The 13,781-nt window shown below is 33.6% G+C and overlaps 1 protein-coding gene across 3 annotated transcripts in view; it reads left to right on the top strand.

Annotated features, from left to right (window-relative positions):
• LOC725800 (fibrillin-2) overlaps positions 1 to 13,781 on the top strand; it is a 160,127-nt gene that overhangs the window by 117,769 nt on the left and 28,577 nt on the right. For 2 of the 3 annotated variants that reach the window (XM_006561295.3, XM_016912646.2), the window contains exons 14-17: positions 3,766 to 3,880; positions 4,668 to 4,804; positions 11,002 to 11,141; positions 13,341 to 13,443. In XM_006561295.3, coding sequence (XP_006561358.2) covers positions 3,766 to 3,880; positions 4,668 to 4,804; positions 11,002 to 11,141; positions 13,341 to 13,443 — 495 coding nt within the window. Of the gene's footprint in view, positions 1 to 77; positions 2,566 to 3,765; positions 3,881 to 4,667; positions 4,805 to 11,001; positions 11,142 to 13,340; positions 13,444 to 13,781 lie in introns of those variants that run through there. The other variant, XM_006561296.3, reaches the window with a different exon arrangement.

Genomic DNA, 13,781 nt, shown 5'->3' with positions numbered 1-13,781 from the left:
TCTTCGACCTTTTAACCGGCGATAACCCGTTGGAATTGCATCGACTGGTCCTCCAACAAAAATTTGTGTGCCAACAGAAACTTGCGCCCGACAATGGACAGATAGGAATGGAAATGTCGCCTTTCTCTCGCGGTCTCTTTCTCCAATAATTTGTTTTTCACGGGGATTGATATCGATCGGGGAAGATTTAATTTGAGAAAAATATCACCTCGAGTTTCGACAATTTCTCGAATCAAATTTTACTTTACGATTAACTCTAATTCTTGTCTTTTGAACGTCAAATTAAGGGATTTATTAAATTCGACATTATTAATGCGATTTTTATCGGCGAAATGATTAGATATAGGTAGCGAGGGTTTCTCGAGGAAATTTGAGATTAAACGTGATTGACGTCTGGAATTGTGACATAAATAAATCGTAAAAATTTCACACGGATTGATGTCGAGAAGATTTTATTTCTGGAAATTGAGACGAAGGGAATAGAATTGTGAGATTAATCAAATTTGATATCTTTAGCATTCTTCTTTAACATTCCTTTAATAATTCCAAGTTTTCTATCTATATAACATAAGTTTAAAAAGAATACATCAAGATTTTCAAGTTAGATTTTCTTCTCAAACTTTGATCTTATGTAAATAAAAAATATATAATGCCAAAAATAATATACAAAAGTTTATCTAAGAATATAATAATTCCACTATTGACATCTCTCAAGCTCCTTCCGAGTAAATTTAATTAAATTCTTCGTTCCTTTTTTTTTTTACAGATGCCTTATAAATTTCATTGTATCTTCCAAGTTACAACTTGTTTTGTGATATTAACCAACGAATCTCTCTTATCTTTTCATTTGTTATAAATTCCAATAATTTATCCAAGTGGCCACGAAGCTGGCACTCGTAGCACACAGCTCCTCCTGTCGAGAACACAGAAATTACAACCGGAGGATTTGTACTGTCTAATTTTCCGAAACGAATGGGGAAACGGTGGTGGTGGAAACTTTGGAGATCCAGTGGCCGCATCTCGCGGATGGCTTTCACGAAACGATCGGGAAGAAAGATCACCGTCAGCGGCAATTATTTACCAACGAAAATCCTGGCGGCGCATTTAATTAGTCACGCGGCCGCTCTAAACAGCTTTTAATAATAGGAAGTTCCGGCGTAAAGGCCGGTCGCTAACGACGCTATACGTTAACGCCATGGCTTAACGAGCTTGCAGAGAGAGAGAGAGACGCGTTTCACTTTTTTCTTTTTTCCTTTTTTTTTTTTTTTTACATTTCATTTCCTCCACTCCCTCCCTGTGTTATTTTCAGTCGGTTCGTTTTCCCTTTCTCTTGGTCGCCTATTCTTCTCTTCACTGATTTCCATGCCGCTTTGTTCCGCGTAACAGCAATGAAATTTCGCCGTCTCTATAGTTCTGCTCTATCGGTTGACTAGTTTTCTCTCCTCTCTTTTTTTTTTCTTCTTTTTCTGTGTCTGATACGGACGGAATTTATTGCCGGCTATCGAGGTATACAACCATTTGTTCGAATGAAGAATTTCGCAACAATTAAGATAGCTTTGGTTATATTATCTTTAGAAACGAAGATTATTGTATTTTTATTTTTATTATTTTCAATGTTTTACGTGATAAGATGAAATGCCGGTGGAAAAATTTGAATAACATTTGGAATTTTCTGTAATAATAATAATTCACGTTTGGAGAATATGTGACTGCGTATGATACTTTTTATATATATCATGATTAGCACAAGGATAGAGTTGGAAATTTCATAATCTCAATCTCGAGATAATATTCGCATAGAAAATTCAAGTATCATGGGATCGCCAACTTCAATACTTCGATCCATGATTCAAAATCCATAATATCTCACATACGAAACTTTCATGATACCCAAAAGTATTCAATTCACTGGAGATCATACGAGAGTTATGAAACTTCACTTTAGATGTTAGAGAAAGAGGGAGAGAGAGAGAGACGTTACTCGAGTTCAAGAACCTCATTTCCATCCCATGTATCGTAAGATGCATTCTAAATCATTCTAAAAAAATATCTAGGTTTTAGATTTGTAGAATCTTTTTCAAACTGTGAATTCAAAGACCTCAATTCTTAATTTTTAATAAAATCTAGAATTCAACTATTTCTACTCTATTCCTATTCAACTAATTCTTCTAATTCAAGATCAATTTCTCTGAATTAATTAAGAAATTAAAGATACTTTTGATTGTAAAATTATTATTGAGATGATTTATATAGAATTCGATGAATTGAAAATTTTCAGATTGTTGACTTCAGAAAAACTCATCCCAAATTAATCCATGTATGAAGAATTTCTGTTTTTAAAAAAGTAAACCAGATTCACTGATTTCGGGATCGTGAGATTCCCTTTAAATCAATTGAAAGTTCAGACGACATTCCTGACTCTGGAACGTGTAATCCATGAATTAGTTTGGAGTTTGAGAACTTGGACTTTCTACTGACTTCTCTATCTTCGATAAGATCATCAAACCCCTCTCTCTCTCATCAAGAATTAGGAATTTTTAATTCTATTTGTATATAACATATTAATTGTTATCCTAATCAATTTGTAAAAGTTAAAAAAAATTTATTTTATGAATATTTTAATAATTTATTGAATATCTGAAACATTTCTCTCTATAGAAAGTAAATAATATAAATAAATGTACATACAATTATTTCATTGTATCTTTCCTTCAATATTTGAATTTTTCCTTTTCAATTTTAATATTTGTTTTGGTCTCTAAAATCAAATTATACATTCTACATATGAAAGGAATAGAAATGAAATAAATATATGTCACAGATTCTGATTGATCCTCTTTAAAGAAGTTGATGAATCTCTGTAAGTTGATAGCGACTAGTCCAGAAGTTAAGCTTTATAAGAACGTAATTAATTGAATCTCAACAAATTCCTAACAAATTTTGAGTCGTTATGAATGATGCCTCTTGAAAATATAAACTTTATAATAAATGCATAAAGAAAGATTTTACTTAACAATAAAAGAATTTAAAGATATTATTGTTAATAGATTTCCAATTTTGTTATTACAATTTGATCAAAAGAAAAATATTTATGAACTTTATTATTTGTTACTTCAATTAAATAATTACAACTTAATCAAAAGTCTGATATCATTAATTTCCTTAATAGAAATCTCAATTATTTTGATTATCAAATACTGAATACTGCATGCCTCTTATAATTAATAACATAATTAATAGTTAATAATATAAATCCAATTCAATCTCAAATAACAATTTTATGAACAAAAATATTCATCTTTATTAGATCCAAACAATTACAGACATCAAATTCTCAGTCTCATTTACCAGAAAATCAAACACACGAATTAACTGTCAATCAATAGGAATATTACCATCGAAATCAAACATATTTCGCCAGTTTGACGTGAGAGTCAACTTGTGGAAACGTTTGCTTTCCATGCCATTTGTCACCAGGTGCTCTCGGCGCTTATTTCGTATGCATGGAAAGAGGCTGGCGGCAATTAATGAGCGTCAGAAATGCCTTTTACGTCTGAAAATAATTACTAGGGTAGAACCTTAACAATTAAACTAAGAAATCGATCTCGAATCTATAATTCGATTATCGTTCGAGATTATTTCTCGCAATGCGTAACAATTCGAAATACGCATCAAGTAGAACAGTGACTTGGCTACCTGTTATCAATTGTGAGGCGAACGTTTCACGGAAAACCGCACGTTTAATAACAGGCTTTGTTGCTTCAGACATGCCACGACCGTTCGTCAGGTGTCCCCGAGACATGGACGTGGAGCTACCCGCAAGGCAGAACACGATACGCGTCTCCTTCCCTCAGCCCAAGTCCAACATGAACTGGTGGAGGTATTTATCAAAACACCGTGTCGATGTTATTGCGATGACTAACGTTGTTTCTCTCAGGTAATGTAACTTGAATGTCGCAATTCCTCGATAGTAAGGTGGTTAGAAACTAGGTTAAGTCGCGATCCTGTTACGCTGTTGAGGAAACGCTAGTTAGTCATTATCGTGATTTTTCAAAATTTTACGAATGACTATTTCGAATAATTTAGAATAATTATTTAAAAAAAATAAAAGCTAATCGAATCGTTTCAATCTCTCAAACATTCAAACTAATCATTAACATAATTCCCACAACTCTTGCTTATCTCGATTCCAGATTAATTAAACATTCGAAGTATCATTCGTCGTAAAGTCTCGCACGAGCGAAATTAATTTCTTTTCGCGAATCTCTCCGTTGCAATATGTCACCGCAATAGAATGGTTTATCTTACGTCGCAAGCCTTCTGCTCGAAGCGCACAATAGGAATTCGAAACGAGCTTAGGGGCTTCCTTCCCAAGGAAGCCAGTATGCATATATAGTCTTTGCTCCGGTATTTGTACTCGCGTCTCTATTTATTTCCAGTCGAGCGTTGTAAACGCTTTGTACGATAGAGAAATCGTCCGCGACGTGGCGCGCCAATCGTCTTAGGACGGAAATGTCACAACAACGTGGATTCATATTCGTGTTAATTGGCCGTCGATCGATCCTGTCTTGGCGGATGGATCGCGATCTCGACAAATTTGTGCGCGCGTGACGAGTGTGGATTCAACGATCAATGGATCAACGATGGACGACTCGATCGTGTTACAGGTACGTGGACGCTTCGCCATCATGGGCCAAGCAATTGCAAGCGGATTTGCCAGCGGGCACCACGGTCGTCACTTTCACGGCATGGTCGCCCGTTTCGAATTATACCAGCACGTGCAGGATAGTGATCCGTGTTCGAGGTGAGTGTTTGCAAATATAGCGTGATTGTTGATCGTAAATGTATCGATTTATGAGGAAATTAGTTACACGTGGATATGGGTTTACGATTGTATGGGTAAATGTGGAGCAAGGAGAGGGGAGGGGGGATGTAAAGGATTAATTGAAAATGCGAGTTCCTCTAGGAAACTGGGTTTTCAATCTGTCGTCGAAAATTTATCTATAATGATAATTTTATACGTGTGTATATTAATTGAAATTTAAAATTGTAAATTTTGATCTAATACGAATCTTGAAAACAGAAAAATTCAATGAAACGTAGGCAGAAACATTTTTATCTTTTGCAAGGAATAATTTTACTTTTTACTGTTTTTGTTACGGAAAAAGAATCTTACATATTACTACTTTTAAATTCGTGATATTTAATATTTAAATCGTGCGCAAGATTCTTACGTAGATATCTTAAAATGTAAGTATTTATACAAAATATATGCGAACTATAATGACGTGATTATACGAACATGGAAATATCGGCATGGAATTATGTTCGATCGATGTGATAGAAAATTCGAGAATTGCCACTTACGAGAATAATTTAATGGCAAGGAATTTCGCGATTTAAATCCTATTTCACGTATCAGTGGTCAGCGAATTAACAATGTCGTTTCGATTCGAATTTATGCAACTTTCGTGTCACGAGAGACTCGTGTTAGGCGTTGCGATCTTAATTCCGTGGGATTAAGAGACTTGCTTGTGCTACACGTTGCTAATGTATGCATTCCTATAAGTCATTATTGTTAGTATTCTAAAATTTTTAATGAGTGCGAAAGATCTTGTTTATTTACATAAGATACATAAAAGATTTAAAATGTAATTTTTATCAACAATAATTATTAAGATAATTATAAAGATTTTTCCAAACTTTGAAAAATTTCGAAACAAATTTTCAAAATCGATCTTCGAGTTAGCCAATTCGTTTCACGAAACGTAGTCACATTAAATTCATCGTAACGTCATTGTTTCATTGGTTTCCGTGAGTACGGAATAGCACTCGATGGAAAAACGTTCTCCAGAGGACTGCGACGGTTTCCGGTAGCAACGTCACATAAATACATGTAGCTCTATTTCTCCCGTTTCTTTCCCACTGAGGTCATCGAGATAAAAAAAAAAGAGTTTTTCGCGCCATGAAAACATTATTTCACCGCTTCTATTGTTGTTCTCTATTTTTTATTGACTTTTATCGACTTATCTACTTTTATTTTTTATAATAATAATAGTAAATATCGTCAGAATTTCTTCGAAAAAATTGTAAATTTCTATTCGAGTTGTTGATACAAAATACAAAAACAAGAATAATTAATCTATTAATTTTTTCTATGCATTTTAAAATTGAAATATATGATAAATAATTGAAGAATTTAATTTAAAAGATTGTTTTCCATTTCATAAATATACTACACGTGTATGATCAAAAAATTAATTGATAAAAAAGAAACGAAATATAACTTATGATATTGAAAATCCCATTTAATAACAAGCTAGAGATGGAATTCTTGCAATTATTAATAATGTGAATAGTAATAATGAGCTTGAAAAAAAGTTATTTGGAAATGGAAACTTATTTGAAAACCAATAATAATAAAAAAAAAAAAATATTAAAAACGCTGGAAGTAAAAGAAAAATGATCAAAGAAAAATTGATGAAATGCAAAACTTCAGATCCTTTGAGTTTAAAAATCGTAAAACTTTATGCATAGCATAGTTTTTATACTAGCTCAGAAAAGCACGTTTCCATTTTATGGTAATTTAGGATACAATAAAATTACATTGTGGGTATCTATTCCTCATTTTTCACTTTCTAATATCTCTCTCTTAATTATTTACATTTAATTTTATAATAAATCCTATGTTTAAATTATAAATGTAAATATTCTTTTTAAAAAGAATATCATTTATAAATTATTATTATCGATTGAAAAATAAAAATCTCGTGAAATGTTTTGATAAAAACTATTCAGCGATAAAAGTATTATCGTTAATAAATTACAAATTCTAATAGATAATAATTTCCAAAATCAACACATTTCTAATATCTTCCATATTTCGCATGTTCAAACATCAAATGTTACAGAATTCCTTCATTACGCGATACAATCCACTCACCGCAAATACATATAATACCCAACGGGTACACAAAACATTATTACACAGAGAGCAGCACCATTTCGATCAAAATGCGTAAAACGATTTTATCGATCAAGATAGTCCATTGAACTAGCAAAAAATTAAAAAAAAAAAAAAAAAAAGAGAGAGAATACCATACAACAAAACTCGAACCGAGAATCGATAGAGTTTTCGATGGATGTAATCACGTTTCATAGGCCAGTCGGCACTATATCGCGTAACGCAGAGAAATAAATGGCTGTGGCCGCCGACAGTTCGAATAGAAACGTTATTTTGCGGTATTATATTTGATCTCTGGGTTGTTGGTGTATGATTTACGTCGCTTAACCAATGAATAGCGGTTAAGCCTTAGCCCAAAGCAAAGTTTCGCGCAAAGAAAGAAATCAAACGACGGTCGAAACACATATCATCTCGTGAACAGGCTTTCTCACGTGGTCCCTTTGTTTCCAAGGATTTTTCCTAACCTGGTTTGCCGAGGTGCACCAAACGTGTCCCATAATTCTTCATCCCGATCGTTCAATATAACGTCTCTATTATTAATGTCAGGTCTCTAACTGTGTGCCCTACCTATCACGAGCCTTATCTTGTGCTTATCCATTTTATCAGATTTATGTACGTTTACGCGATATTACGTTTTCCGTGGGATTTCTTTTTTCAAACGAACGTGATTTGTTGATCTCTGTACTTCTTCTCTTTTTATTTTATTTTCTCAATAGAGTGGAATTAATTGTATTTGGATTCTTTGTATTTTTTTGATAGCGAGTGGATTTTTAGATTTTGGAATTTAAAATCGAGTTGTGTTATTTAATGAAGAAGCGCTTTTTTTTCAATTTTTTATTTTAAAAATTGAAACTTGATGTTTGAGTCGATAAGAATTTTTAATATTAATTACACGAGAAATAATATTATCTTATTATTGATATATTAAAAATTCCAAATTTAATCGATTCGAGTTTAATGTAAAATTAATCAAAAGGTTTTTAATTCCATAATTTTTGGACAATCGAATATAGTATTTGTGTAAAATGTAATCAATAATTAATTTACAAATAATTATAAATTTTAATAGCTAATCAACTACCGATTGAATTTAAAAAATAAAATGTATAATCTGGCGAATTAAATGAAAAATTATACACGAATTATTATACGACATTCCACGAGAATAAATTTCCAAATTAATTTGCCAAATGAAAATAAAAATAATTTTTACAATTTTGAATTTTTTATATTTTCATCTTTTTCATCGTAGAGAACTTTTCTCTCGCCGAAAGATAATTCAACAAAAGAGACCAAATTCAAGAGCAATCGTTTCATATTTTTTCCGTGCACAGTTCAATTCGTCGGTCGTGAATTACACGAGAGAGAGAGAGAGAGAGAGAGTTCTGTGAAACCGCAAAAATCGACATTGCCATTGTAAGAGCTGCCCTTTCTGCTTGCTCGCTTCATTTCTTCATGATATTCGAATCGCCGATGATGGCGGAATCTTTGCCCGCCCTGTCACCGGCAAACTTCCGTTTCATCGTTCCTGATTGCTGTTCCTGAAAGGAAGCGAGTTCTCCCTCGGGACGAATTACACGGAAAACAATTTGAAGAATAGCGCTTAAAGGATCGATTCATCGACTTCGAAGATGGAGAGGCTGCAATTATATGCACGCTTAGTTCTTGGAAGAACTAAAGAATTATCGATCCAAGTTTACCAAAATTAATAATTTTCGATACAAATATTGATTTTTAAAATTGAAGATATTCTACGATAATATCTTAATAATAAAGGATAAAGTTGAGTGAGAAAGAAGATGAAGAACAAATAAGACAATTATTTATTATTTATCAAAAAAAAGTATACGAATTTTCAATGATCAACTTTTCCATTATTATTATTTTTTTTAAACAGAATCGTAAATTAAGATTCCATTAATATTCAAAATGTTCGAAGAAGAAAATAAAAGTAAACTTGAAGAATCGGAATTTACATAATCCCCAATTCCTACCATGTTGAAAAGTTGTAAAGTTGAAACTTCTAGGTAGTTAGAGGCGAACAACAGCGCGCCAAACAACGGCAAACACGCTGAATTAACGTAGTAAAAATTGAAACTCTTCTTCTTCGCTTCTCTCGAAACTTCGGCCGAGGAAAAACTCATCCCCTTATCAGACAGAACGAAACTTTCAAATTCGTACAATTAATTCTCCCCTTTCGCTTCCTTCTTCCCTCTTCCTTGCATACACACATAACCTTTTCCCCCAACCTAGATCATTTCCACCCTTTCGCCGATAAAGGTAAAAGTTCACGAACCTGCGCAAAACGTACGATTAAGGACGGAGGGAATCGTTTATTCGAACAGAGGGAAAGAAACGTGCACCAATCCATCGATGGACGGATCGTCCACCGATCGAAGGGCATTAACGAAGAAATCGGACAAAGCCGCGATCCAATCTGCGAAGAGGAAAGGTGGAACGAGTTGGAGGAGAAGAGGAGGAGGGGAGATCGGTGGAGAAAAACGAGGGAAGAAGAAGAAGGGTGGAGGGGAACGATCGATTTCCTGATAAAGGGGAAACTTTTTCAAAAGGTCGTTGGAACGAAATCGGCCCCGATCCCGTTTTCGAATCGATGGTGGGAAGTTCTGGTCTGGCGCAGCGAGTGCACTTGTAGGGAGTCTCGCTTAATTACTCATTCCTAAAGTTCGCGAAACTCCCTTGGAGCGAGTTCCGGGTGGACAGGAGGCGGAGGGAGGTGGGTGGCGGTCAGAGGATGGATTCTGTCCGATATGCAATTACGCGAAATAGGTGTTGATCCTTGGGCAAAGCGGCACAGTGATTGTTAATTGCTCGATCCTGAACGATTTCGTTATATCCTTTTGGTTGGGCTAATTACGATTTAAAGAGGCCACTAACCGGTGACAATGGCGTGGCGTGAAAGTGTCTAAAATGGAAAAAGTTTATAATATTATTAAAAGGATAATTTATACTTTCGAAATTTTAATTCGAAAAATACGATTTACTCGAGAAATTAAAATTTATCATAAATTATAAATAAATTTCTACGATGAGGAAGGAAATAGAAGAAGGAAATTAGAATAAAAAGAAGAATATTTCAAAATTAAAAATAATAAATTGATAGAAGAACGGTAGAAAATTTCGATCAATTGTGCAAATAATTATTATTTATTGGAATATATTTTATAACGCGTGATTTATTAATGTTCGTTTAATATATAATTGAACGTATCGGTAATTTATTATATCCAATTTTGATAATTAGCTTAACAAACAACGAGTTAAATTATTATTGTTATTTTTAATTTTATACATAAGAGAATTATACATTAATTTAATAAAATATAAAAGTAGAAATATGATGATAATTAACTATAATGTACAAGAAACAAAGTGCATCGAGTGTATTACAACTTGATGAATATCTTTTGATATTGATTTGATCGGACGCGCACGTAACAATCCGTAAATAATTATCTTTTCAAATATCGTCTTTTTAATTTTAATAAAATTTTAAACGAAAATCTTTTTCAAGATGAAATTTTAATGAAAAAAGAAAAAAAACAGATGATTACAAAGGTTAATGAAAAAGAAAAGGGAAAGGAAAGAACGGCAAAGTATAAAAGAAAGATTAAGAATTTTTTACGAAAATTAAGCCCTAAAAATCTTAAGAGAATGTTTTAATTATCTTCTTAATATAAAAATTACTATACTTATTCCAATGAAATTTTATAAAATTATTTTTCTTTAAATGATATTTTTACCCACAATCTTGAGTGATTATTTAAATCGTATGTCATCTCCTCGATATTTCAACTCAAAATAAAAATATTTTACAATATCTAAAATAGAAAAATTTATTTACTATACTAAAAATGTTATATACATCCAAAAACAAAAGTTTCGAATCCACAAATCAATCAATTTGAATCTTAAAAATGAGAACTTCCTCTCCATCATCCCCCTGTGTTCAACATAAGCTTGCAACCCCTAAAAATTTGTTTTACCATAGCGACGAATGATTATATTACCATTCACAGATACCGAGAATCCAAAAGTTTCGACGTGCCCGACATCCTTTGAAGTGCGGCTAAGCCCTGGCGAGCGGAATCGCTTAATATTCTGGCAGGAGCCAACGTTCACCGACAACGTCGGCGTCGAGCGGGTCTACAAAACGAGGGTGAGCAAACGACATCGAATTCGGCCCTGAATAATCCCTCCCCCTTCTGTTTCCTCCAACCCTTCCTTCCTCGAAAATTTTCCCCTCGCGTTGTTTGATCTCGAGAAGGTGACGACCATCCCTTCCCCTCCTTTTATCTCTTCCTTTATTTCCGACCCCTTCTCTCTCTCTCTCTCTCCCCTCCTCCTTTCGCACGATCCTCCAAGGGATAAGAATCTTCACCCCATTTCTCTTTCCCTTCCCCCATTTTTCTCTCCGATTTATTAAAACTTTCTCCCTTAACGATCAAACTCGCCAATCTTGCGGTTATCTATCTACGCCTGATGTAGTAATTCTCTTCTATCGTTATCACTCTTTGCACTTGAGGATTTTTTTTCACTCAAGCAATTAACAATTCAAAGTTAGAGGAAGGAAGGAAGATAGATTTTTGTAATTAATACAAATGGAAATTGTAACATTGTAAGTTTCTTTTTGAGGATTTAGAACTTTATAGGAAAAGATATTTTGAGAGATTAATTGATGAAATTTGATGGCATGAAAATTATTCTGATTAAATATCTATATTATATTTCAATAAAAATTTTGTTTGATATATAAATATTCTATATACTTTATAAAATAAAATAAGAGAATCTTTGTTTGTTTCTAATTTTTTCCATTAATATATCTTTTCCTATACATATTGAATAATGTTACATTTATTAATTGCTATAAATTTTGTTGCAAATCAATCAAATTGCACAATCTTCTTTTCTACTATTTTATTTTTGTAAAAGATCATCGTTCAAGTGCAAATTAATTAATTGCCTTAATTAAGGGTTGAAAGATCAACTTTCCCTTCTTTCTTCCTTTCTTTTCTTTTTTTGTTTATTTACTCGTCAACCGGTTTATCCTCGTTCGGTTCGGATATTTACTTTCCGTTTGTATTCCGTGGTGCACACAGTTGGGAAAGTTTTGAGGTCGATGGCAATTAGTGACGGTTCGGAAGCACGTGTCAAGCAGGCGAACGACACCGCGATCGTTGGGTTTATAACGCGATAACGTGCTCGCGAATTGGTCGGACGTGCGATAATTGGCGAGCTTCCTCCTACGCGGTTAATAAACGCGACGTTCCGGTGCGCGCGGACAAATTGCTAAGTTAAGTCGATTAAAGCTGCCTCTAAAAGGGGGTGAAAGGAGTGAGCGTGGTGGTGTAGAGATTGGAAAAAAATGGAGGATGGAAATGAAAGGAAAAAGATCGGTATTGGAAAGAGGGATAAGTGAATGTATAATATTTTTCTACGATGAATCTCATGATATTTATATTTGTTAATTCTTTTGAACGAGGATATAAATGATTGGTTAATATTAATTTATGCAAATAAAGTTTTTTATTGTGTTCAAAAAATCAATGACGATTGAATTGTTGGAATTGAAACTTGCTCTTTCTGATCTGGAATTACCGTGACGAGAAAAATTGATTAATCCTTTAATTAATCGATGTCAGAACTTATTGAAAAAGTATCTTGATATTTCTTAATTCTACCATAGTTGTATATAATTTCTTTCCATCGATTTGCTCTCGTTGCAATCTTTAAATTAAATACAATTATCTTTTGATAAAATTAAATACAAATTGGGGATTGTTTTAATTATTTTTCTATCAATCGAAAAAGATCTCTATAATATAATTAAATTTTATCAAAAGATTTGATTAGACACATTTTCTAATTCTCACGTAACAAATTTAAAGTTATATTTTCCTGGTCAATCCATTATTATAATAATACTATTTCTATTATTACATTATTCCGTTCCAATTACTTTTCAAAATTATAAGATATTTCAAGTTTTTCTTCTCGAAAATACATCCTAACTTCACGATCCTTTCTCTAGAGATTCATCCATCATGAATGAAAATCGATCGAAGAGAAACACTAAAAAGAAAAGAAGTGAACGGAGAGATTACAAATTAATAATCGTCGAACAAAAAGAAAAATCGTCCAAGAATCCTATTCGAGAATTTCACGAGAGAAGAAGAAAGACCTCGAATCTGTTCGTTTCTCGACAAGTTTATCGAACGATAAACGGAAGTTCGGTTCGCCTCTTTAGATAATAATTCGATATCTCCAAGTACACTCGACCAGATATTACATACATATTTCGATCCCGTTGCGAGATTCCACTCCCATCCGAAAGTTAACTCGCGTATATTCCCAGGAACCCGGACAACTGATGTACCCCGGCATTCACAACGTGCGCTACATCGCTTCCGATGCAGCCGGAAATCGAGCCGAATGCCATTTCTCGATACACGTACGAGGTAAATTTATGTAACGCGCCACGTTGGCCCGGCCAATCGATGATATCGAGCTACCAAGTAGAATATTTTCCCCTAGTAAATTGTGGGGGTAGACCCTGGACGCGATGATTGGCTGTTATATCGTTGGAACGAAGGATCCTGGTTCACAGTTTGTTGGATTGCGACTTCGCGCACGTGCGTGTGTTCCACCGTGTTTGCACGACTATTGTTGGCAAGCTGTTGGGGAATAAACGTATCCACGTGGCCAATATACAGATTTAATCGATGGTTAAGGAGAACTTTCGTCGAGAAATAAATTTTGTATATATATGCATGAAGAATAGGAGAGATTTAAATTT

The sequence above is a fragment of the Apis mellifera genome, linkage group LG6 (assembly GCF_003254395.2).
Source record: "Apis mellifera strain DH4 linkage group LG6, Amel_HAv3.1, whole genome shotgun sequence".
NCBI classification, from domain to species: domain Eukaryota; kingdom Metazoa; phylum Arthropoda; class Insecta; order Hymenoptera; family Apidae; genus Apis; species Apis mellifera.
The sequence above is the reverse complement of the archived record's forward strand: the minus strand, read 5'-3'. Positions and strand labels throughout refer to the sequence as shown.